The sequence below is a fragment of the Sceloporus undulatus genome, chromosome 2, assembly GCF_019175285.1.
Source record: "Sceloporus undulatus isolate JIND9_A2432 ecotype Alabama chromosome 2, SceUnd_v1.1, whole genome shotgun sequence".
NCBI lineage: Eukaryota > Metazoa > Chordata > Lepidosauria > Squamata > Phrynosomatidae > Sceloporus > Sceloporus undulatus.
Window position 1 is genome coordinate 19,220,812 of NC_056523.1, and position 24,211 is coordinate 19,245,022.

The window sequence follows — 24,211 nt, forward strand, 5'->3', positions numbered from 1 at the left end:
ACTTTGATTATGGTTTCCTGCATGGGCTGGGGTTGGACTGGATGGTCCTTGTGGTCTCTTCCACTCTATGAGTCTATGTTTCATATGTGTGTGGCATGTTTTCAAGCCATGCATGGCTGACTCCATGGATGAAGAATCCATAGATAAGGACCAACTGTACCTGCAAAGGAGCCCCCATGATAACATCTAGAGGGTCAATCACATTCCCAAGAGATTTACTCATCTTCCTCCTGCCAGGAGCATCACGGACCATTGTGTGAAGGATACTGAAGAAGAAAGAGGTACAAAGAGACTAAGAAATGTGCCTACGTTAAGCTTCATTCCAGACCCAAAAGGAAACATAAATATCCCAAATGCAGGATCTATTACTAAAGTTGCACGGCAGGGGGTTGGACTGGATGGCCTCTTGCGGTCTCTTCCACTCTACACGATTCTATGATTCTATGATCCTGCTTTTCAGACAAAAAGTGGCACTCAAGGCAGAAATTGTACAGGTTGCGTATCTCCTTACCCAAAAAAATCCAAAAACTGGAAATGCTCCAAATTTGAAACTATTTGAGTGCCAATGTGATGCTTTGAGGCTTCAGTTTGGATAATTTTGGATATTTGGAATACAGTATTGTAGTGTGTACTTTATTTGCAAGGCTGGAGATCTGCTGGCTGGAGAGAGGTGTGAGAATCTGTAAAATGGAAGGAAGTGTGCATTCAACCAGCGCTATGCTTGGATTCCGGCCATTTCATTTATCCTTGTGTCTGTCCAGCCTCATGTCTCCAGCCTTGTAAATACAGTACAGGTACAACTTTACACTTTTATTCCAAAATTCAAAATACGAAACACTCTAGTCCCAAGCATTTCAGATAAGGGATACTCAACCTATTATAAATTCATCTTATGAAAATAAATATAAGTCATGGTATCAGTCAGTACAATTGACCACTTGGGAACTAAGCTCTTTGCAACTTTGCAGGAGAGAACGAGAATCACTACATCCTAAAATAGAATTGAAAGCGCGTCAGGGATTAATTCGTAGACTTCAAGTTAATGCATGGGTGCCAAAATTATGCTGTACTAGGATGCATTGATCCAAAAGTACATGGCAAAGGTAAATAGTGTTAGACTAACTTGACTTTAGTGGACTCTTCCCACCATACCTTTAGTGAATAAAGTACGGATTTCTAGTGCCCAACCCATACCTGAGAAAAGGTAGCTCTCCAGTTAGCTGTTTTCCAAGCATCACCATTCGGGCCCAACAGAAGAAACACGGTCGCTTCCTGTCTCCAAGAGGCTATGGGGATAAAACTGCTTGAGGTCTTCTGTCTGTAGGAAGACAAATAAAGACAAATACACCTCAAATATTATCATATGGCTTTAATCAAACACTGAGTAGTACCCCCTTGAGCCTTCTTCCCTGTCACCTCTCTTGGTATCAGCTTCCTGAGTCACAGGTCATTAAGCTCCAATGCCTTCTGAGCTTTTGACATGGATTGGGTAGACTTCATTCAAATCCCACTTTAGTCACTGACTCCCTTGACAGCCTTGGCTTCAATGCCCAATCTGTATAAAGGGCAGACTATGACCCAGCTCATAGCATTATTGTGAATTCCCATGCTGATTCTGTGAGATGGGAGTCCAAACGATAACTTTTCCAAGTTCTGAGCATTTGCGGCAAGATGTCTGTAGTGCCAGGATCCAGTGATGTATTTATATCTATTAGAATCATAGAGTTGGAAGAGACCGCAAGGGCCATCCAGTCCAACCCCCTGCCATGCAGAAACTCTCATTCAAAGCATACCCAACAGATGGCCATCCAGCCTCTGTTTAAAGACCTCCAAGGAGGGAAATTCCACCGCTCTCCGATGAAGTGTGTTCCACTGTTGAACAGCCCTTACTGTCAGGAAGTTCCTCCTAATGTTGAGGTGGAATCTCTTTTCCTGGAGCTTGCATCCATTGTACCAGTCTCAAGTCAAGTCTCAATTATGGGAGCCAACTTTTAATGTGGGGTGCATTTCTCAGAGAGGAACAGCAAATCCGTCAGGCAATGGGTTTGAAGTGAAGGTTGAGGTCTACTCAGCAGCCTGCCACTGCTGCACAACAGATAATCATTCTAAAGCTTTTCAGAAACTTTAGTAGGATTATCCTGCCTCAAGCCCATTGTCTAATACATTTGCTGTTCCCTTCCAAGACATGCACCACGGAGTCTGGGGGTGGTCTTGCTTGCTGCTTAAAGGGAATGGCACTGGCAAGTCAGTCACTAAAAATATACAACTCTCAAGTCAAGTCAGTATATCCTTTGTGCCAAGTCAAGTCACTGAAGCAACTTGAGTCCAACTTAAATCCGAGTCAGTTGACTTGAGTCTACATCACTGCCAATATCCTCCTCCCCTTTTCATTTCATTGCTGTCACTGCCTATTTGCTTGGTCTCATATTATGTACCCATCCAGAAAAAAGGGGCAAAGACAGCAGAGGTCATCCACCATGCTCTCACCCCTCTTTGCTTAGGGGTGAAACAGATCGCCCTGAAAGGGCAGAGTGATGTTGCCCCTGAGAAAGCCAGGTGGAGGCCCAACCTGGCTTTTTGCTGGCATAAAAAGAAGTGGCAAATTGCCACTGCTTTTTGAACCTGCAAAAAGCAAGATTTTCTGGTGCCGTAGTGGATTTGCGGCACTCCTGTAGTGTGCAGCGTGCAAAAGCCATGCCACTGGAGCATTGCAAAGCCAGTGCATGCATGGTCGGGTGGGGACATGAAGCCACCTTGAGTCCCTGTACTGGGAGGAAGGTGGGGTATAAATAAACATATAATAATAATAATAATAATAATAATAATAATAATCTCGAAGCTGGCACAGAGGGGCGGACTGTTTTGCCCGTTACTAAGAAAAGATAGGTAAACAGGCAGTGGGAGCTTGGAGGAGGAGCAGGTTCAAAGAGTTTGCTGTGGCATAGACTTGAGCTCATACCCAAGAATACCAGCTTATGGCAAGGGAGGGCATTCTTTCTCTACCTCTTGCTCTGGAAACTTCTGCCTATAGCCAAGAACAACAATGAGTTAGCAATCCTGTCCCCTCTAAGGCTCACTTACATTATGAGGCCAACCCAATGCTGCAAAGGGAAAGAGGCCAGAGGAGAACCAAGTGTCTAAGACATCAGCATCTAATGAAAAGAAAAGCAATGTAAATCTTACTGAAATCTGCAAACCCCAGGGGAGGAAAAAAGGAAGAGCACTTTAGACTGGTAAAAGTTTAAGAAACAGTGGGGGGACTTTATTTTTACAATTTCCAGAATTTTCCTGCTATCTAGTCAGTGGCCATACTGCTGGCTTGGGAATTCTGGGAGGTATCAATAAAAACACTAACTTTCCAATGCCCTGAGGAATTGAGAAGAGCAAAAGGAGAGGTTCGGCTGCAATTAAACACTAGACTCAGTGAACAACTGAGCCATGAAGAAAAGGACAAGATGACACCCGCATTCAAAATACAATTGTAAATTGGACTGCCAGGTGGATCTAATACTGCTGATGAGACAGCATCCTTCATTACGCCTGTAGGCAGCAGACCAGTGAGAACAGGCAAATCCATGTTGAACAGACCACAGCTCTATCTTTCAACACAGAAGAGTTGATAAACTTAGGAAGAAGAGCCCAGTGACTGCATCTGTTGCTAGAAACATCTGTCATTTCAGGAGGATGGTGAAGGAGGAGGCTGCATACCCAGCTGCTTTTTCAGAGGCTGTATATCAGTGCACCTAAATTAAAGCCAGGAGATATATACAAGAGAGTTCTTTCATTAAGAACTTCGACAAATTACTTTCTGAACTATAACTACTAGAATCTCCCAGACTGAGAGATTCTGGAAGTTGTAGTAAAAAAAAAAAAGTAACCCTTGCAGACTCTTCCTTTTGATACTAACCTAAATATATTGGTACATTCCCTTCCAGAAATTAGTGCGATTGTCCTGTTGGCTTTACCTCTCACCAGCTCCAGGTCCTCTTCTGATTTTCCCAGCATGCTTGCTGCTTTTCTCCGAGCTTCTGTTTCTGTCCTACCAACTACCCAGACTCCATCACTCTCTTCCTGCTGCAATCCATGACAAAAATACAAATGACATTCTGGCTGGGCCTGGAAGAAGCAGAGACTACCTCTGCACAGCCAACCACATGCTACGGTAGTTTGTACTAATAGGCAAACACTCACTTCTCTGAGGTCAGGTGACCCAGAAACTGTGACTCGATAGGCTGGAATCTGATGACCCCACCAGAGCTGGCGGGAAATGCACCAGTCACTAAAAATAATAATAATAATAATAATAATAATAAAAATGAGACCTTAAAGTTTTTAAGAACACAAGAGCCAACCTATTGAATCAAACAGCTAAACAGAACCAGTATGCTGTAGTGTCTGAACAGAGTTTATGAAAGATCCAGATTCAGGTTCTCACTGAGACATGAAACTCACAGGGTGACTTTAGACCAGTCACAATCTCACAGCTTGGCCTACTTCACAGGGCTGTTGTTGCAAGAATCAAGTAAGGATAAGGACACATGTCTTCTATCTATTCTGGATAAATTACCAAAGACACTCAAAGCAGCTAACATTTTGGGAGCTTCTGGTTTTTGTGGTGAGCACAGTATAATGCACAGGAATCCAGGACAGGGATCAAACTGGATGGCTTTGGACAACTTATTACATGCCTGTTTCAATAACCTCAGAGGGCTATTGAAAAATCAGTAATTCAGTTTATGCCAAATCAAAAGGAAGAACTGAAGGGTAGCAGTATAGATTTTAACAGGGAAAGAGACAATAACTTAAGAGTGTGGCATTCTCAGTCCAAGTAATAACATTTCTATTTAAAAAGTAGTTGAATAGGAAGGTGATGTGAGGATAGAGGTACAGAAACTGGAAACTGAGTCCTAAACTTTTTAAATAAGCAATTCTCAGTATTATCCAGCTAGGTGTCCTAAAAAGTAACTACCTCCATTTTTTTTTTGGGCGGGGGGAAGGTCTGGCTGAGATCCTGGAGAAATAAAACACAAATGCTATAACCACAACTGTATAATAATTACAACTGCAATATACTGGCAACTACTGTCTTTCAAAGGCGAATTACATACTGCCGGATTGCGGCAGTCTCCCTCCGCCACTGCTTGCAGCGTCTGGGAGCCGCAGTGGCCAAACTGCGCAGCTCTCGGATGCTCCGAGGAAGGAGCGTGGAAATAGCGCTCCTTCCTGGGCCCAGGAAGAGACGTCGCAAGGTGCTAGTCGTGCACTCGCAGCATCATTTTCGGGCCGCGACGTGTGGACACCCAGTGTCTGCTACGTCAATATGGCGGTGGCCATGTGGAACGGCCGCTGCCATTTTCTACGCACAGAGAGTGTATTAGGGTTAGGGGCGTCCGGAAAGGACGCCCCTTTCTAACCCTAGTGCGCTCTCGTCGCGTACTAGGATGCCCGTTTGTAACGGGCCAAAAACTCTTTTTCAGAATGGATTGTAATCCTCTAGGGAGCCACTACCAATCAGAATAAACAATATTGTATTAGTTAAGCAAACAGACTAAGAGCACAAGGGAGCTTCATATGTAAAACTGATTGTTTGAACCAGCCCTTTCTAACAGAGGTCCTGATTAGTCTATCAAAAGTTGTATACTCAAGTCAAAAGGGTAAGAAGGGCGGGGAGACTGGACAGCCCTCTTTGTACCTGATACTCAAGAGCCAAGTCCTCCAATTCTTCTCATAAGATTTAGGTGTTAACTTCAGGTTTCCAGATTCCACAGCCTTAAGGCAGAAATGAATAAAAAAGAGGTTAACCAATGCAGGACTGTTCAAAGTCTTGGAAGAGGTGGTGAATTGTTTTGATGCAGTCTCAGAAAAAATTCCCATGATCAACACTTCTCAAGTTGGCATGTCAGATGGAAGATTCTGGCAGTTGTAATAAAAAACAACAACAATGACACTACAGCTTTCACAAGAGCTGATCCTTACATTCCAAAATGAATGTGTCACCTAGAACATCTGACAAATAAATATAATATCTAGTATGTTTGCTCCTTAAGCCTGACAAAAATCCCTGCAATTCTAACACATGCAAGCATCCCACAGTGTTTTAACTTTATTTTATGTTTTGAACTATAAGGCTCATGAGGGCTCTGTCAAAGTATTCAATAAAAGTTTCAATTGTTCAGGGAAAATTACCTCTAAGGCTTTGTGAGCCATCGTTTCACACCGGACAAACCACTGGTTCTTTAGGAGAATTTCAACCACATCCCCAGAACGGCTGCAGATGACAGAAACAAAGAAACCTGCTAAGAAAGTCTCTCCATGTTTCCTATGTTCCACCTTACAAAGGCTATGGGCCTCTTAAGCTGAGTTGAGAGGTTCCAGGGCCTTAGGCTGAATCTACTCCTCCTAGGGTCCTGGTCTGGCTCTCTGAGATTCTCCACATGGGCACATCTTGTTCCCCACAACACCATCACTAGCTCTTCCTGTTTCTATAAAGGTTGAAATGCCTCCCCTGGCAGCAAGAGTTTAAAGCTAAAAATATGCAGGTATTGGTCCCACCCTTTTCCCTTGGCCTGCCTGTCACTGGAATGAGGCATGTGAAAATTTCTCCAAAATAGGATTTGGCTCTTGGGATGAAAGAGGTTTGACAACCTTGCTCTGTAGTACTGTATTACACTTCATACAGCAGCATAAGCAAAAAATGACAGACCTTTGCTCTAAGGAGCATGCATTCTGTTGATTAACCACAAGAGAGGATGTCCTGAGCTTTATTTACTTAGAGGAATTAATTTCCCTTTTAAATACCTTCTGCCCTATTACCTGCAAAGAGGAAGCACCAAAGGATTCTCTTTTGCACCCTGATGAAGACCTTTCTCCTTCAAAGCAATCAACACCTTCTCTCGTGCCACAAACCTATTCAGGCCCTGAAAGAGAAAAATTTACTTGACTCATCATAGTCTTGTGGGCAACACAAAAGGCTAACAGTTTTTATGGCCTTATGTCTAGTTTAACCATGTGCATATATATCTAATTGTATCAGCAGAAGAACTACTCAAGAGCTACTGTTGTCTAGATTAGGTAATTTCAAATGGGGAGCTCTCATGATAGAAAGATAATAGTCATAACAAGTAAGTGATCAATTATTGTCTCTCAGTCGAGCTTCCAAATATGCCACCTTGCGTAGCTGAATCCCTAATGTTGACCCTGAACTAAGCACAAAAGGGTGACATCCTGCATTTCTAGTTGTACTTTACTGCACTGTGTCTGTATACATTTTCCAGAACAGTGATTGTTTTTGTTGTTTCTTATGCACTTAAAAATCACAAAGGGAAGGAATCAAAAAATTTGATGTGAAATAGCTCCTTAAAGCAATATATTGTTCAATTAGAAATAGAAGATCACCAGTCTGGTTGCCCCATCAAAGGACATTCTTACCTGTAACCATTCCCCACATTCTGCGGTCATTGAACCATCTTCTGCAATAACCGAAATGAAAGGCAATCTGTGCTCACGAGCCAGTTCATAGTCAGCATAGCTATGTGCTGGTGTTACTTTCACAGCCCCTGCAAGATGGTATGAAGTATCAATGACTGACTCCTCTGAACAGAATCATGTCATAACATTACGCCAAGAGACATACATTTGCCACATTTCTGTAAGGAAGTCTCTGATCTTTCCTTTCGCAGGCAGTTAACCATTTGCCTGCAGGTCTACCCACGCATCCCCATGAGCAGAATGGCAATTAGGACAGCCACTGAAATCTTGCTGCTGTGCCTCTGTTTTCCAGTTGTGTTTGTGTAAGTGTGCCAATGAATGTTATGCTCCATCGATGTTCAGCAGGATTTCATTTCTGACAACAAGCACCCCATGTCTAATGGCAACTTCCCTCCTCTGTTGCAAGGTAGGGAACATGCATATTTTTTTTCACCTGTGCCCATCTCCCGCTCCACCAAGGGATCTGTAATGACAGGAATGAGACGGCCAGTGAATGGATGGCAGAGCCTCTTCCCATGGAGATGCTGGCAAAACAAAACAGAGAGAAAAAGTAGTCGGGACAGATTGCAGGCATCTTTTTAGAAATTAAAAATGGAGAGATCACTTCCTGTTGTTGTTTTTTTAACTGTTTCAATATATCATGTTTCCAGCCACCTCATTAGCAAGGAATGCAGAAAATATCCTTATCATGATTTATAATTACAGCGCTCTAGAAATAAAGTTTAATAATAATAATAATAATAATAATAATAATAAACTGCTACTTCATTGGCCAGTTAATTTGACTAACACTGCCCTCTACGGTTAGAGGCAGAAATAATTTTTCTGTCTAACCTGGGACAGAGATATTCTAACATAACAGCATCTAACCCATGTTTTTTCTGAATTGTGCTATCCTGTTTTTCCTAAGATAAAACAGGATGTGATAGAGGCCTCCCACAGGATAGACCACCAGAGCCTACGCGTGACCACCAAGAATGTTCTTTAAAGATAGACCATTAAGACAGATTGAAAGCATAAGGGAGGCTCCACAGATGACCTTAGAAAGTGAGCAAGCTGAAATGAGAGGTCCTTTGTTTTGCCTTATTGTCATTGTACCTGGGTCACTGCTGGAGAACCCAAGGGTTTCTAGGAATTTTCAGGCAATATCTCCCAGTCATTCCTTGCTACTGACAATCTTGGCTAGGCCTACGGAGAGTTGCAATTCTATGAAATTTGGAGGGCTACACATTCCTAACCCTGATCAAGGCTAAATTGGCCCTTATCTAATAAAGCACAGTTCTAAGCTTCCAAGCAGAGCTTGGATCAGTTACTTTTTTAGATAATAATTCCCCAAATCCCCCAGCCAGGAAGGCCACTGGCCAAGTCAGTATGAGGAGTTTGGAGACTGTAGTCTAAAAAGATAAATTTTCCAAGCTATGATTATCAGGTTCCACATCAACTTGTCTGTCTGCCTGCAGACAGGTCCCACTAATTCCCAAAGTCTTTACAACCCAATATCCTTTTAAAATTGAAGTTGCTATGGTTTCAAACCAGGAGCTTCTCCGAATACAGATCATGTGCTCTACCACCAACAATAGCATCTTTCCCACAGGAAGGGGATACAGTGCAGAGAAGGCTTACTGTGTACCGTGGGTCATCTGGATGGACAGCAACAGCCACGTCTCCTAACATGGTCTCTGGGCGGGTAGTAGCCACAAGAAGCTCCTCACCTGACCTCAGTAAAAAGAAGTAGAGACCAGGTGACAACAGGTGAAGACAACAAAACAATGTTAATTTTTCTCAGAAAAGCAGCTTGCTTCTGGGGAATATTTTGTTTAAATAGGGAAGTGGTCATATTATGAGAAGGTTGCACTTGAAGTGGAACAGGGTCAACATGTTGCATAACAGACAAACTCCCAAACCAGAATACATATCTAACCTACGATTCTGTAGGTCAGCCCAATCTATTTTGCAATGTTGTTACAAACATAAAAATGGAAAACCTCACTGTGCTGAGTTTCTTGGAATGAAGCAAGATTAAAATGTGACTTTGTTATTCTGGGTTTTTTTGGAATGTGAATGCAAATTACAGAAGAAAAACATAAAATCTGAAAGTACTCAATAAAACAGGCGACCACACAGGAGCTGTACATCTCAGCAAAATGCAACATACAATCATTTCATGCAATATCAAGCTGTTGCCACATCTTGCATGTTCTGTTGAAACCAACTCAGTATTGTTAACTCACCTTCCTCTCCTTCTACCTTATATGCAAACATCTCCAAGACCCCAAATGTTACTTTGCCCTGGATGCCAGGCACAGAGAGCTCCGTCCGTCCAGCAAGTTGCCTGTTTTCCACCTGGTAGACACACATATTATGAAATGCCTCTATCCAAACAACACCAAACACCTTAACTGCTAGCACTTGGAACAATTAATTAAACTACAACTCCTCGAATCCTTGAATGGTTATGATGGGTGGTAGATTCTAAGAACAGTAGACCCCCACCCCAAGGTAAGATTTTCAATCTGGGACCTAGACATCTTGCTTACCTCAATGTCAGAAATGGCTGATTGCAAAGCACATGACCAGTTCACCAGGCGTCTATCCCGATATATCAGACCTTGTTCATGCAGTCGCACAAAGGCCTCAGTCACTGCTTGGGAGAATCTCTGCAGAAAGACAGAAAAGAGGGGCCAGAATAAGATTTAGAACTTTTGAAGCTATATTGGGTTTTAAAAAACGATACTATTTTTTTCTTGGGGAAAAACAGACAATTTCAGTGAAATTGATAAACCCTTTGCCATAGGGTTTTGGTTTTTTTGACACTCCTCACAAATGTAAAGTCACTCTACTACTTCAGGAATAGAAATTGTGTTATGTGTATTATGCTGTGTTTATGTTTTTTGGGTACGACATATTTAGTTTATGTAGATACTAATTCCAATTTTCCTTCTGAATTTACTTTTAAAGGATTTTTGTAAGAAATTAAGCTACTAACTACTGGACCTTCCATTCTCTCATATCAATGCACTTGGCTCTCTGAGTGAGGAAATAAATGTTTACAGTTAATGATATCTTGTAGAATAATACACTTAATTTGTAACGCCTCAACACAGAAGAGCTCACTGTCTTACTTCTTAAAGCATTTAAACTACTTTTGCGGTTTCATTTTACTGTATTCAATCTGTATCTCCTCTCCTCCAAGGACTATGGAGCAATATTTACATTATAAAACAATCCACCCAGAGTCTCCAAGCAACTCAGTGGCACAGCTAAACAAAAATAATTTAGGATTTATCCAACCCATCTCCAGAACAGAGCTGCCACATTTAATGAACTGGGGAAAGAATTCATAAATGGTGATTCGCAACACATACACCTCTTTCTTAACATCCATTACTCACAGAGTCCATGGTAAAAGACATACGGTCCCAATCCAATGATGCTCCCATCACTTTCAGCTGTTGAAATATTTCATTCCCTTTTCTGATAGCAAGGAAAAATAAAAACAAAAAACCCTATTACACACAAATATATATGATATGATATGATATATAATGAAAACCAAGCCAGAGGTATTCTACCTGGTTGATTGGGAAGGACTAAATCCCCTCTTGGCTTTTCAAGAAAAAGATTTAAGTTGTTTTATTTAGGGTTCACCTGGATATACAGTCCTCTATTATTTGTTATTGTTGTGTGCCTTCCAGTCATTTCTGGCATATGATGACCCTAAGGCCAACCTATCACAGGGTTTTCTTGGGAGAATTTGTTCAGAGGGGGTTTCCACTTTCCTTACTCTGAGGCTGAGTGTGACTTGTCCAAGAACACCCAGTTGATTTCCATCGCTTAGCAGAATATATGAACCCTAGTGTCCTAGTCCAACGCTCAAACTACTATACTATGCTGGCTCCCCCATCTGTCCATAGACCAAATCATGACAGCATTTAAGGCCACCATGTTATACTCACTCTTCTTTCCAGTGCCAGACTTCTTGGAGGAACCTCTCTCGTGTAAGCTCTTGTCGTCGGACTCTCTGTTCCTTCCAGATTTTTCTTTCTACCACAGCCTGAAAAAAGAACAAAAAAAAAAGGGGGGGGGGGTTAAAATCAGATCCCATTTGAAGGCAACGTGGCTAGAATCCTTCTCTTGCCCATCCTTCTTTAATGCTACAGTCCTAAACCCAATTGCCAGAAAGTATGTCTAATTAAATACAGTGAGATTTACTTCTGAGAAAACAGATATAGGGTTGCCCCATTCACTTCAGAAATTTCAACAATGGGTGGTGGTAGAGGAATTGCCCTCAAAAAGGTTCCTTGATGATTCATCTACCACTACCACCCTCACCCCCACTTTCTGCTGGCACTTGGATGTCGATAAAGATGGTGCTACTTTTCCATTGCTCTAGCCTGTATTTAGAACTGAACACTCTTTCTCTTTTCTGGTGACTTTTCATCTTAATTATTTTTAAATGTTTAATTCAGTTACATTTCCTGCTGGTTATGCATCTTGACTAGCTTATCACTTGCAGTCAAAAGGTGAGATAAAGTGTTTTGGTTAGTTCAGTTATACTAGTAGTATTTCAAAAACACATTTTTTACGAGAAAGAGGAGGGGAATAATAGCAGCAACAATCCTTAAACACTAAAGAGTTTGGAAATGCAACAAGAGGTCAAAAAGTCAGATTTCATTTAGAGTAGATGACCTGCAATAAAATGCTGCAGCACAGAGTGCTGCTTTTCAGGATTCTAACCATTGTATTTTCTTCCAATTGTTCACCAGTAATCATTGTTGTACTAGGGAATCACAGAGCATGCTCCATCCTCACATGGCTGTTTTTAGGGAATGTTTATAGAAAGTGTAATGTTTGGGATGGAATGTTTAGGGCTCCAACCAGTCCATTCTATAACTGCCAGCCAGAATTCTATGCCCAATAAACTAAATGTAACCAAGTACATCAGTCATGGTTGGGCTGTTTTGTTTTTTTACTTTCCCAAAGGGGTTGTTTTTTAATGATATTTTATATCTAGTGGTATTTGAGCCAGCAGTGTGATACTGCTGAGAGGCGACATGAACACACTCTTTAAATACGTCAAGCGCTGTCTCAGAGAAGAGAGGGCAAGGTTCTTCTTTTCTGTCCCAGGTCTAATGGTTTGAAGTTATAGGAAGATAAATTTCAAGCTAGCATTTGGAGGAACTTCTTGACATTGAGAGCTGTTTGGCAATGGAACCAACTGCCTAGAGGTGGGGTCTCTTTCTCTGGACCGCTTCAAAAAGAGGCTGAACAGCTGCCAGCTCAGGATGCTCCAGCTGGAGATCCTGAACTGAGCAGGTATTGGAGTTAGGCTCATGGGGCCCCTTCCAATTCTATGCTTCCACTTCTACAAGTGTTGGGGTTGTCCAGAGCCTACTGATAAACTTCCCTCTTGTGCACCTGGAACTGTTCTAGCTGTATAAGCAACTGCACTCACAGCCCGAACATTGGAATAATCAGGTATCATTACTTCTTCTCACCTGAGTGGCGATTCCAGCATGATCTGAACCTGGAACCCACAGGACTTTATATCCTTGCATCCTTTTCCTATAACACAACAAAAAGCAAGCATACACAAACCTATAGAACTCAGTAGTTAAGACATGCACCGGTATCCTGCTCTTCAACATACATAGGAATTAGGAGTCCAAAGCACTAAATGTTTCACTCTCATATTTACATAATATTTCAATTATTTTCTCACTCTCCCCCTTTATAAACTGGGTTGTAAAATCTTCAAGGCTCCAACATGGGCAGGGAATGTGTGGCTCTCCAGATATCACTGAACTGCAATTGCCATCATTCCAAGACAGCTTAGCCAGTGGGGGGAAATGCTGAGACCTGAAGTCCAGCAATATGTGGAGGATCACCCAATCTCGAACCAATTTTATAGTATCCATATATATATTTGTTGTAATCTCCCCACTGTGAACTTTATGGCTATAGACTAAGGACATCAGCGATAAACCTGAAATTATGTGACCATTTCCCATACCCTCTAGAGCTTCACTTACCACCGTACCAAAGCATCTTCAATAGCCACAGTCAAAGCATGGCCCAGGTGCAGGGAGCCTGTGACATTAGGTGGGGGAATAGATAGAGAAAATGTTTCTGGCTTCTGATGTGATGAATGATGCTGCCAAAAGAAGGAGAAATGAGATAGATCAGCACTGTCTGAAGTCAGAATGATTCCCGCTAACCAATGAGCCCTCAGGCCCCAGGGATGGAATCACTAACTTCATATTCATAAGAATATAAAAGTTTTCTTTTTATATTTTGTGGCAAACACGATGCTTTGCAGGGAAATTGACAAGCAGAGCATGGAGCCAAGCATTTCTCTCTGCTGCTCGTTCCAAAGTACTAACATTCACTGGATTTCCTGGAGATTCCATAAAATGAATATGGCAATCAACAGCTGATCAATCCATACTCTATGAATTTCATAGAATCAGAAAGGAGTTAGAAGGTCACTGACTACACACACACTATGCTTGATATAGGAATCTAGCAACTGTTGTATCCCCTGATAAATGGCCATCCATCCTCTGTTTAAATGCCTCCAGCAAAAAGGAGTCTGTTAGCTCCTGAGGCTTATTTTCCAATGTCTGCCAGATTTCACCAATAATAATAATAATAATAATAATAATAATAATAATAAGCAGCTTTATTTTTACCCTGCCTCTCTGTTAAAGGCAATCAAGGTAGCTTAAAATTAAAAGAATCCATACAAAACCCAATATCCAAGTTCATCCCTCCCTCCCCTAAAACATGAATTAAACAAATTAACCATTAAAATAATCTATTAAAATTAACAAAAAGTAAATAAAAATAGAGCTACAGCATATTTAGTGAGGTGGTAGATTTAGACTGATGGCCAGGTTTGCTATTCAGGAAAGGTCTGCTGGAAGAGATTCATCTTCACAGCTTTTTAAAAGCTGTCTAAACTGGTAATATGACAGATCTCCTGCCACAAGCCATTTCATAATCTGGAAGCGTTTTAAGAGAAGGTCCTCTGGGTAGTTGCAGCCAACCTGGTTTTTGTAGGCTGGAATAGGTTCCTCCCAGAGGACCTGAGTGTGCAGGGTGGATTGTACGGAAGGAGGCAGTCCCATAGATAGGTTGGACCTAAGCCATGTAGGGCTTTAAAGGTCATAACAAACACCTTGTCCTGCGCCCAGAAACCAATGGGCAACCAGAGGAGCGATTTTAGAATAGGTGTTATATGGTCATTTCTGATTTTTCCAGTGATAGCCTGGCTATCATATTCTGAACTAATTGAAGTTTCCGGACTAGAACAAAGATAGATGTGTGGGCCTGCATCTTGTGTTGAGCTCCAATCCATCAGCCCTTACTGGGCAAACCAATAGTAAGGGAGCCAGTGGTGAGCCAAATGTTTTCCTGATTCATTTCCTCCATCTCACACTCCATATCCCACAATAATCTTTTTACTTATTTGTAATTTCTTCTGTCAGTTCAAAGGGGAAGGTTTCTCTATCATTTGTTCTAAGAATATTTTTCTAATACAACTAGACTGTAGGAACAAATTTCTACCTGGTATTCTGGTTTGAAAAAGCCTTCTTTCCCCCACCAAGCATACCAAGCAGCTTCAACATAGCGTGGGCTATAGGAAGTGGGCAGAGGCCCTGATGTATCTGTGGGAAGAAGACAATATATAGACCCCATTACTAAAGCAGGCATTTGCATATTATATAAATTGTTAAACATATGTAGGTCTGTTTATATTATTATTATTGTGTGCCTTCAATTCATTTCTGACTTATGCCAACTCTAAAGCAAACCTCTCATAGGGTTTTCTTAAAGATGACTTCAGATGGTTTCCATTGCATTCCTCTGAGAAAGAAAGATGTGACTTGCTCAAGGTCACCAAGTGGGTTTCCATGGCCAAGCAGGGATCTCAACTCCATTCTCCCAGAGTTCTACACCAGCACTCAAACCATTGCACCATACTGGTTCCTGTGGGTCTGCTAAAGTTACATACTTTATATGGATCCCAAAACATAAGAAGAAGAGGGTGGATTAAACCAAAGGCCTCTCCAGTTTAGTATCCTGTTGCCAAACTAGAAAGAGGACATGAGATCATAAGTCTTCTTTCACTATTGTTCTCCACTGAATGGTATTCCGAAGCATAATACTCCTACAATATAATCATAATGGCTAATTGATATTGCTACCCTCAAATCAGATCTCTTGTCAGATGTACTAGCTCATAAGTTTAGGACAAAAATACTTCTTGAGGAGAAATTCTTTTCTCTAACATATTTGAACAAAAGGGCCTCTGGAATGGGTAAGGAATCAAATTCGCCTACCATACCTTTCTTTTCCCCAGCTACAGTTGGAATGTCATACTGAACCATGTCTCTCACAGCTCTGCCCTTTCCTTGTCTTGGGTGCTCATCCTGTAAAGAGTAAAAACAAGAAATATTTAAAGGAACTTGCATGGTCAGGAAAAAAAATGACCACTGAATCCATCTCAGCTCAGCAGGACTGTGGAGTCAAAGTTGTGGTAAGAAGAAATGTATTGACTCCAAAACAAAAACTTATACTCTTATAGGAGTTTTGTGGAAATAAAGGGAGATGGACATAGATTACACAAAACTATGTATGATACCTTAGGTTTCTGAGAAAAGGAGGGCATTAATTTAGAGAGCCAAATAATAGCTACTGATCCTCACCACCTACCAAAATTTAAAATATATGCAAATGATTTTATTTTGGTCCTCTTCAATGGTACAGTTACCTTGCATCAGGAGTGGGAAACCACAGGCCCTTGTATTTATTTTCTTCCAGTCCAGTCCAGCAGAGTAAGGGATTATGGAGGTTGCACTCAACATACATAAAGTATTTGGTTCCACACTGCTTCATTACATTAAATGCTGCCCACTTTACACCATGCACAGAAGATCATGACTGGCCTCCAGTTTCACTCCACTTCATTCTGTTCTCCTCATGCTCCCTATTGCCCTTCTGGCAGTAGCAAAGACTTTTGCTTTTGTAAATGGACTTTCTGGACATTCCCCCACTAACACATATAGGCACATAAAGGCTGCACTTCCACACTGCAGAAATAACCCAAATTGGCACTGCTTTAACCGTCATGGCTCAATCGAATTCTGAAATCTTCACTACCTGTTAATTCCAAATTTATTCAGATTTGGCCACCATGACTGCTGGCCATCACAACCTGCTTGACTCACCTTCACCCCAGCAGCCAGCCCAGCTTCGATGGATTCCAGTCTCTCCCGTTGCCGTTTCTGTTTCTCTGCCCTATTTTTCAAGTGAGCCATTTTCCCCACTTGGCCGTGGGGGCCAGACTTGCTAGCTTGGGAGTAAGACTTTGTGTCAGCAGAAGCATCCTGGTACCTCTTGAGAAGCAGACGGCAGAGAGAGCACAGGTTTCGGCTGGGGCTGGGATTAAGTGTGGGTGATGGCATGCTTGGAAAAGTGGAAATTTTCAATTCCCATACAATTCTTCTGTTCACTAAAATTAAAAGGAAAATAAATACTTAGTAAACAGCTTTATCTGATGGGTTTCTCCTACTATTGTAAGCATTGTCAGTGGGGATGTGAGAGCAGGCCTTCTGGATGGCTGCCCCTAGACTCTGGAGCTCCACTCCCAAGGAGGCCTTGTTGTCTTTCTGCTGGCAGGCTAAAACCTATTTTTTTCAGACAAACTTTTAAAGCAAAAAGGTTTTAATGAATAGGCTAGGGGTGCTGTATTTTTTTTTTTGACTGAGCTGTTTTAAGAGCTTTTAAAACAAATTATTTGCATTTTATTCTTTTATTGAAGTTGACTTGTTTTAATACTGCAAATCATTTAATTCTATTTAAATGTTCCCTTTTTATATGTATGTATAAGTATTTGAAGGGATGTCATATTGAGGATAGAGCTAGCTTGTTTTCTGCTGCTCCAGAGAATAGGACCTGGAACAATGGATGCAAATACCGTACAGGAAGAGATTCCACCTCGACATTAGGAGGACCTTCCTGACAGTAAGAGCTGTTTGACAGTGGAACACATTCCTTCGTAGCTTTCTAGTCTGGCCTAGCTTTCTAGTCTATTCAGGTCATCTTGAATTGTGATCCTGTCCTCTGGGTATTAGCTACTCCCCCTAGTTTGGTGTCATCTGCAAATCTGATAAGTATGCCCCCAATTTTGTCCTCCAAGTCATTGATAAAGATCTTGAATAGCAGGATGGAACACATTCTCTCAGAGGGTGGTGGAGTCTCCTTCTTTGGAAGTCTTTAAACAGAGGCAGGATGGCTATTTGTCACAGTGAGAGCTTTGATTAGGAATTCCTGCATGGCAGGGTTTGGACTGGACGGCAGTGGCATCACTGAGGGGTGTGTGGGGGGGACCACACTAGATGACACCCTAAGGGGTGTGTGACACTCCTCCTCCTCAAACGCCTACCTTTTTGCAGAAATCGGCAGTGGTATTCATCTGCTTCCCTTTAAAATGCTTTAGGAGATGCTAGAAGTGGGGTGAAGCTCAGTCGGAGGAGAAAGGAGAGGCCACAGAATTTTTTAAAATTAAAATTTCAAATTTTTAATTTTTAAAAAAAAATTAAATTCTTTTTAAGAAGTCTTTAATAACATCACATTTTAACCAAAACTTCACTATGTATATGTAAATACATTTAGGTTGTGCGTGTGTAATTTAACGGTATAATTTTAATTTTTCTAGTTATTTATGTCACAACTATTAGGATTATATTAAATGGATAAATGGGAATGACAAATGTACAGGTATGTTTCTTTTAAACTGTGAGTTGCTTTGAGGCCCAATTTTTGGGGGAAAGCAGGATATAAATTTAATAATACAGTCAGCCATCCGTTTCCACTGATTCTTTATCCACAGATTCAAGCATCCATGGCTTGAAAATAATTTTAAAATATATAAATTCCAACAAGCAAACCTTGATCTTGCCATTTTATAAATGAGCCACCATTTTATTAGTCCATTGTATTTAATGGAACCTAAATGGGATTTTTGTATCCATGGGATGGGGAGGGGGCGGTCCTGGAACCAAACCCCAGCAGATACCAAGGACCCACTATAACAACAACAATAACAATCATAATTCTCCCCAATCATGCAAAGGCTTGAAGATGTTGGGGGGGGAGGGCAAGGGCTGGATTTTATATTAAAATAAATATTCCTTCTCTTAGCCTGGGGACAGAAGCCAGGAGTCTGCCAGCCCCTTCCCTGCACCAGCATTGTCAAGGAAACACAGGCTGCACCTGCAATTCAGGATGAATCCAGTTTGACACTGCTTTAAGTGCCATGGCTTCATACTATGGAATGCTGGGATTTGTCATTTTGTGAGATATTTAGCCTTCTCTGCCCCACCAAAAACTTCAAATCTCAAAATTCTCTAGAATGGAGCCATGACAATTAAAGTGGTGCCCAACTCGATTACTTTTGCAGTAGTGTTTCAGCTATTTGGGTTAACTTACAATGTAAGCCAAGAGTCTCTATCATAGGCTGCATCCGCTCTGCAGAAATAATCCAGTCTGACACTGCTTCAACTGCCCTGGCTCAATGCTATGGAATTCTGGGATTTCTGGTTTTGTGAGACATTTACCCTTCCTTGATAGAGAGCTCTGGTGCCCCACAAAACTGGAAATCCCAGAATTCCATTACACTGGGCCATGGCAGTTAAAGCGGTGTCGAACTGGATTATATCCGCAGTGCAGATGTGGCCATAGAGTATTGGCAGTTCAAGTGCCATCAAACTGCTTTAATTCTGTAGCAGAGATACACCTTGAGTCTTCCTCCCTTTTCAGCTGCATTCGCACTGCAGAGATCATGCAGTCTGACACTGCTTTAAAATGCCCTGGCTCAATGCTAAGGAATTCTGGGAACTGTAGTTTTGTGAGACATTTATCCTTCTTTGTCAGAGAGAGCTCTGGTGCCACAACGAACTACAAATCCCAGAACTCCATAGGATGGAGCCATGACAGTTAAAGCAGTATCAGAATGCATTAATTCTGCAGTGCAGATTCAGCCACACTTGCATTTCTCTTGAGCTTAGTTAAGGAAAAAAGGGGTGGTTAACGCTGGAGAGACAGAGTGGGGTATTGGTTTGAGCATTGGACTATATCAGGGGTAGGCAATCTTTTTGAGCCAGGGGCCGGGTTGCTGTCCCTCAGACAACTGGGGGGGCCGAAGCCAAAAAATAAATAATTAAATATTTTTTTAAAAAATTAAATATATAAATAAACCAGGACAAATGTAGGACAAAATTTTCAAATGGAAGACACTTTTTTTAAAAAAATGGAGGACACGTGAAAAAATTTGCTGATTTTTTAAAAATGTTAATATAAATGCATGTTTCTGAGGCTCCTATAGACAATTGCCCCCCAAAGGCCCCGGCGGCAATCAGCGGCAGGACTGGGCTGGTGCCAGTCCCAAGGCCTTGCCGGGCCGCAGGTTGCCTACCCCTGGACTATATCTAAGTCACACTGTCTCAGCCTCAAGGGAAGAGAAAGGCAAACCCCATGTATTTATTTCTTAAGAGCCAGTGTGGTTTAATGGCCTTACAACCCATTTGTTCCATTTCATTCATCTTATTACCATCTTCCAGCTTCTTCTCTCTTCTCCTTACCTTCCCCCTTTCCTCTTACCTTCTACTACCTCCTTTCTCCTTCCTTCCATCTTTCTTCTCCTTCCCCATTGTTCTCCTTTCACACTCAACACACCTCTCCCTTTACCTTCAGAATTTACACACTCCTTCAACTACATACCTAACTCTCTTATTATCATTATCTTCTCCCTCCTTTCTTTCACCTTCCTTCCTTCTACAGTTTTAGAAGAATAATGGTTTAATGGTGTGAGTCTTGGACTGGGACTCTGGGGACCAGGGTTCGAATCCCATGCCACAGAAACCCACTGGCTGACTTTGGGCAAGAGGTCATACTCTCTCAGCCTCAGAGGAAGGCAAAGGCAAACCTCCTCTGAACAAACCTCATGTGTTTATTACTTAAGAGCCAGTGTTTTACTCTTGCAGTGTGTTTTGGACCTGGGATAGTGACACCTTTGCTTTCTTGTGGTTCAGTGTGCACAGACTTTTGTGTTTCATGCACAAAGTTATTAAAATATATTATATATAAAATTACCTTCTGGCTATGTACATAAGATGTATGTATATATATATATATATATATATCTGGGAACTGTAGTTTTGTGAGACATTTAACCAACAACAACAACAAACACTGACCTTCAGTCAAGGCAGGAAAGGAAGGCTTCCTAGGAAAGGCAACACATACAGAGACTTTTCCTTCCAGATTTGAAAGAAAGAATGGGTCCCTTCCTTCCCTCCTGAAGGAAGTCTCTATGGTCTCTTCCTGTCTGTGATGATGATGATGAAGGGCATGATGGGAAATGAGGCGGCCCCGAGGGAGGACTGCAAAGCTGGAGTCTCGTGTTTGGGGTAAGGATGGTTGGAGAGAGAGAGGTCCAAACACACTGCAGAGATAGTCCAGTCTGAGACCACTTTAGCTGCCTGGGCTCAATGTTAGAGAAATCTGGGAGCTGTAGTTTTGTGAGACGTTGAGCCTTCTCTGTTAGAGAGACCTCTGGTGCCACAATAAATTACAGTTCCTAGGATTTCCCTAATAGCACTGAACCAGGACAGTTAAAGCGGTCTCAAACTGGATTATTTCTGCAGTGTGTTTTGGACCTCAGTCCCTCTGTATGTGAGAAAGGATGGCAATTTGAGTCTGCATGAGAGAGAGAAAGAGAGGGTGTGTGCGTGTGTGTTTATGAGGAACAAAGAGTAACAATCTGAGGAGATTATCCACATTTCCGGACTACGCTCTTACAGCACTGCTATACTTTGGAAGTACAGTATGCTGTTTAAATGATGTATGCATCCTAAGAGTCCAGAAGCCGCACCAAAGCCATGCTCCAGTCTTAAGGACTGAAGTGCAGCTTTGGCGTGGCTTTCAGACTCGTAGGATGCATGCATCATTTAAACAGCATACCTCCAAAATAACCCAAAGCAGCTTTATTTTGGCCTGTCTATAGAAGCCCATATATTGTAGCATTCTTCCTGTAATTGTGAACGGTCCCTTCTGTCCCCTAAAGTGTCCCTCAAATTCCCTGTATGATATAAAAGTTAGCACTTTGGAATATACAATATGACATTTCTGAATCAGTCTGTAGTCCGGACTAGGATGCTTGCGCAACCAGTATCCCAGCATTTTTACCCTAAATACTATAACTGGGAAGAAATTTCTGGATCCACAGACTTAAAACCTTAACATGGCATGGTCTCAACATAGGGAACAATACTTAATGCTGCCATTCACTTAATATCAGCAACAGTGTTCTTAACTGTCACCTTGGATACAACATACTTTTATGTTGTGCAGATGACGATGGCAGAAGCTAAAATGTTTTGTCAATTCATTTATTAGGTTTTTGTTTGTTAATCACTCTAATAAATATATTTATGCATTTACATTTTGTCCCTTAAATGAGTATAGCTGTAGCTTTGTTTCTGGGCAAAGGTTTAAGCGTGTAAGTTTGTACTATCTAAATATCTTTCTCTCAGCTGACATTGCCACAGTGGAGGAGATGTCCTAGCAAAAAGCAGAAGTTTTTAGTATGGAGTCAGTGTTGAAACTTCAGAAAGTACACTTGAAATGCAAGAATCTTCATGAATTCCTGCGGGGCCTCAGCCCAGGGGTCCTAGATCGTCTCTACAATCATCCTGCTACTTGTCTAGCAGTCTTCCGGTGAGTGAGAAACCCACTCCATACCCATCCCAATACAGTATCTGAGTGCTACTCTTTCACTGTTCTGAGATTGGGAGAAGAAATAAAAACATCACTATGGCCTGTTACAGACAGCCAAAATAAAGCTGCTTTGAGTCACAGTGGAGGTATGGTGTTTCAATGATGCATGCGTCCTAAGAGTCCAGAAGTCGCACCAAAGCCACGCTCCAGCCCTAAGGACTGGAGCATGGCTTTGTGCGACTTCTGGACTCTTAGGGCTCGTGCATCATTGAAACACCATGCCTCCACTGTGACTCGAAGCAGCTTTATTTTGACTGTCTGTAACAGGCCTGAGTTTCTTAAAATAATTTAGGCCCAGTCTAAATAACACTCTGGATCACAGTTTTTTGTAGTGCTAAAGTTGCATAAGCTATAAATACAATCCATTTTAAATATGGTGTTGAATGCGTGGAATAAATGCAGTGTAGGAAACTGCCTTCTACTGAGTTCTCAGCATGTCTCTGGGTTCTCCACATTGATTAGTAATGGCTCCTTAGGGTTTCCGGTAGCAGTTTTTTCAGTCCAACATAGACAAGGGTGTCCTGCAGCCTGAGGGGTCTGCAGGAAAGCATGTGCTCCATTATTGAGCAACAGTCTCCCTAAATTATATAAACATTTTTCTTGCCTGTTTCAGTGTTGCATTCAAGTCAGGCTTTAATGTTTGACAGTAGAACTGTTACTAAGGGGCAGTGAATTCAATTTCATGTCTGCTCCTCCTGCAGCTAATCGGGGGTGTACAGGCACCATCCAGATGTTGTCTCTTATTTTTTACAGAGATTTGGCACCAGGAGAGCTACAGAAGGTGCAGCCTGAGAGTAGATTAGCCACCCTACAAGTGACAGATGCACAAAGTGCCTCTGTTAGACTGCATATGTTAGCAGAAACAGGAAAATATGAGTCCGTGTTCAAATTAAGTGATCATGGATTTGAAAATGATTGTCCTGCTCAAGGTGACAACAGTAGTTCCAGAAGTAAAATACTACAGGAGTAACTTTATCTATTCTGCTTTAAAGGTAGGAGACCTGAGTATAATATGGAGGTCTTTGTTCTTATGTCTCCAGAGAGCTGCCAGGCTTGGCCAAGAACTATGTTATGCGAATGCTGTTTCTTGAACAACCTCTCCCTCAAGCAGCTGTGGCATCATGGGTAAAGAAGAAATACACTAAGTAAGTATTTTTGGCTTCTAATTTCTTCCATCTCTAAGGCTCAGGCTATGTAACAAAATATTGCAACAACCAATAACTGCTAACATTGAGGCCTGGATCCAGTTACTACTACAACTAAAGTTGTTATTGTTGTTGTTGTGTGCCTTCAAGTCATTTTCTCACTTACAACAACCCTAAAGTGAACCTATCATGGAGTTTTCTTGGCAAGTTTCTTCAGAGGGTGATTGCTATTGCCATCAGGGGAAGTTTTAGTGATCTGACATGAGACACACATAAATGTTTTAGTATCTACTGATCCATTCCAGATACCTTACCTGTGAGAAGGAAGTGTACTTCTACCTTCTCCTCCATTTCTTCCTGCTGACCATGCTTACTTGGGTCATGATTGGTTCTTTTGTTTCAGGGAACAGGAGGAGAGCTCAGATATCTTGCTGGGGCTGCGGTTGTGGCACAAGCAGTTGCTTCCAGGGGGTCTCCAAGGAATTGTCTTGAACCCTATCTTCAAGGAGAACTTGCGTATTGCCCTGCTGGGAGGGTAAGTGACAGCCACAAGGACAATTGTGGTTTGGGGTATCAAGGGAGAGACTCAGAGCAGCGTTTGCTTTCACCCTGGCTTAGCAATAATGGTGAAACATTGCTGTTATTCTGGTGCCGAGTGAAAACATAGTTGTTTACTAAAACTTTTGGTTTTATCCAAGTCTGCATACGCACATCATTTTAAATAATTTAAATTA

The 24,211-nt window shown here is 41.7% G+C and overlaps 2 protein-coding genes across 4 annotated transcripts in view; one reads left to right on the plus strand and one right to left on the minus strand.

Annotated features, from left to right (window-relative positions):
* Positions 1 to 1,264: 1,264 nt before the first annotated feature.
* LOC121921601 (valine--tRNA ligase, mitochondrial-like) lies at positions 1,265 to 20,877 on the minus strand. 3 transcript variants are annotated; one of them, XM_042449904.1, is made up of 20 exons: positions 20,751 to 20,877; positions 16,722 to 17,005; positions 15,839 to 15,923; positions 15,058 to 15,158; positions 13,521 to 13,642; positions 12,987 to 13,053; positions 11,445 to 11,542; positions 10,881 to 10,962; positions 10,026 to 10,145; positions 9,720 to 9,831; positions 9,112 to 9,200; positions 7,922 to 8,012; positions 7,429 to 7,556; positions 6,814 to 6,917; positions 6,187 to 6,268; positions 5,693 to 5,769; positions 4,192 to 4,279; positions 3,966 to 4,074; positions 3,082 to 3,743; positions 1,265 to 1,318 (listed from the first exon to the last, which is right to left on the minus strand). In XM_042449904.1, the coding sequence occupies exons 2-19, from the start codon at positions 16,956 to 16,958 to the stop codon at positions 3,721 to 3,723; spliced, it is 1,815 nt and encodes a 604-aa protein (XP_042305838.1). In that variant the 5' UTR covers positions 16,959 to 17,005; positions 20,751 to 20,877; the 3' UTR covers positions 1,265 to 1,318; positions 3,082 to 3,720. The 3 variants fall into 3 exon arrangements, with proteins under 3 accessions (XP_042305838.1, XP_042305837.1, XP_042305836.1); XM_042449903.1 differs by having other exon boundaries at positions 3,082 to 4,071; XM_042449902.1 differs by having other exon boundaries at positions 3,082 to 4,074.
* A 13-nt stretch (positions 20,878 to 20,890) lies between these two features.
* Positions 20,891 to 24,211, plus strand: part of LOC121920287 (general transcription factor IIH subunit 4-like) — an 18,498-nt gene continuing 15,177 nt past the window's right edge. Inside the window, exons 1-4 of the mRNA XM_042447417.1 lie at positions 20,891 to 20,963; positions 22,089 to 22,272; positions 23,373 to 23,477; positions 23,881 to 24,012. Of these exons, the coding sequence (XP_042303351.1) occupies positions 22,142 to 22,272; positions 23,373 to 23,477; positions 23,881 to 24,012 (368 nt within the window). The 5' untranslated portion in view covers positions 20,891 to 20,963; positions 22,089 to 22,141. The remainder of the gene's footprint in view (positions 20,964 to 22,088; positions 22,273 to 23,372; positions 23,478 to 23,880; positions 24,013 to 24,211) is intronic.

Excerpts from the sequence above, each read along its gene's own strand:
- LOC121921601 (XM_042449902.1), bottom strand. The coding sequence starts at position 16,958 with ATGCCATCACCCACACTTAATCCCAGCCCCAGCCGAAACCTGTGCTCT. Across the intron at positions 5,770-6,186 it reads TGGCTCACAAAGCCTTAGAG|GCTGTGGAATCTGGAAACCT; the intron begins GTAATTTTCCCT and ends TTCTGCCTTAAG. Across the intron at positions 4,280-5,692 it reads ACTTGGCTCTTGAGTATCAG|TGACTGGTGCATTTCCCGCC; the intron begins GTACAAAGAGGG and ends TATTATTTTTAG.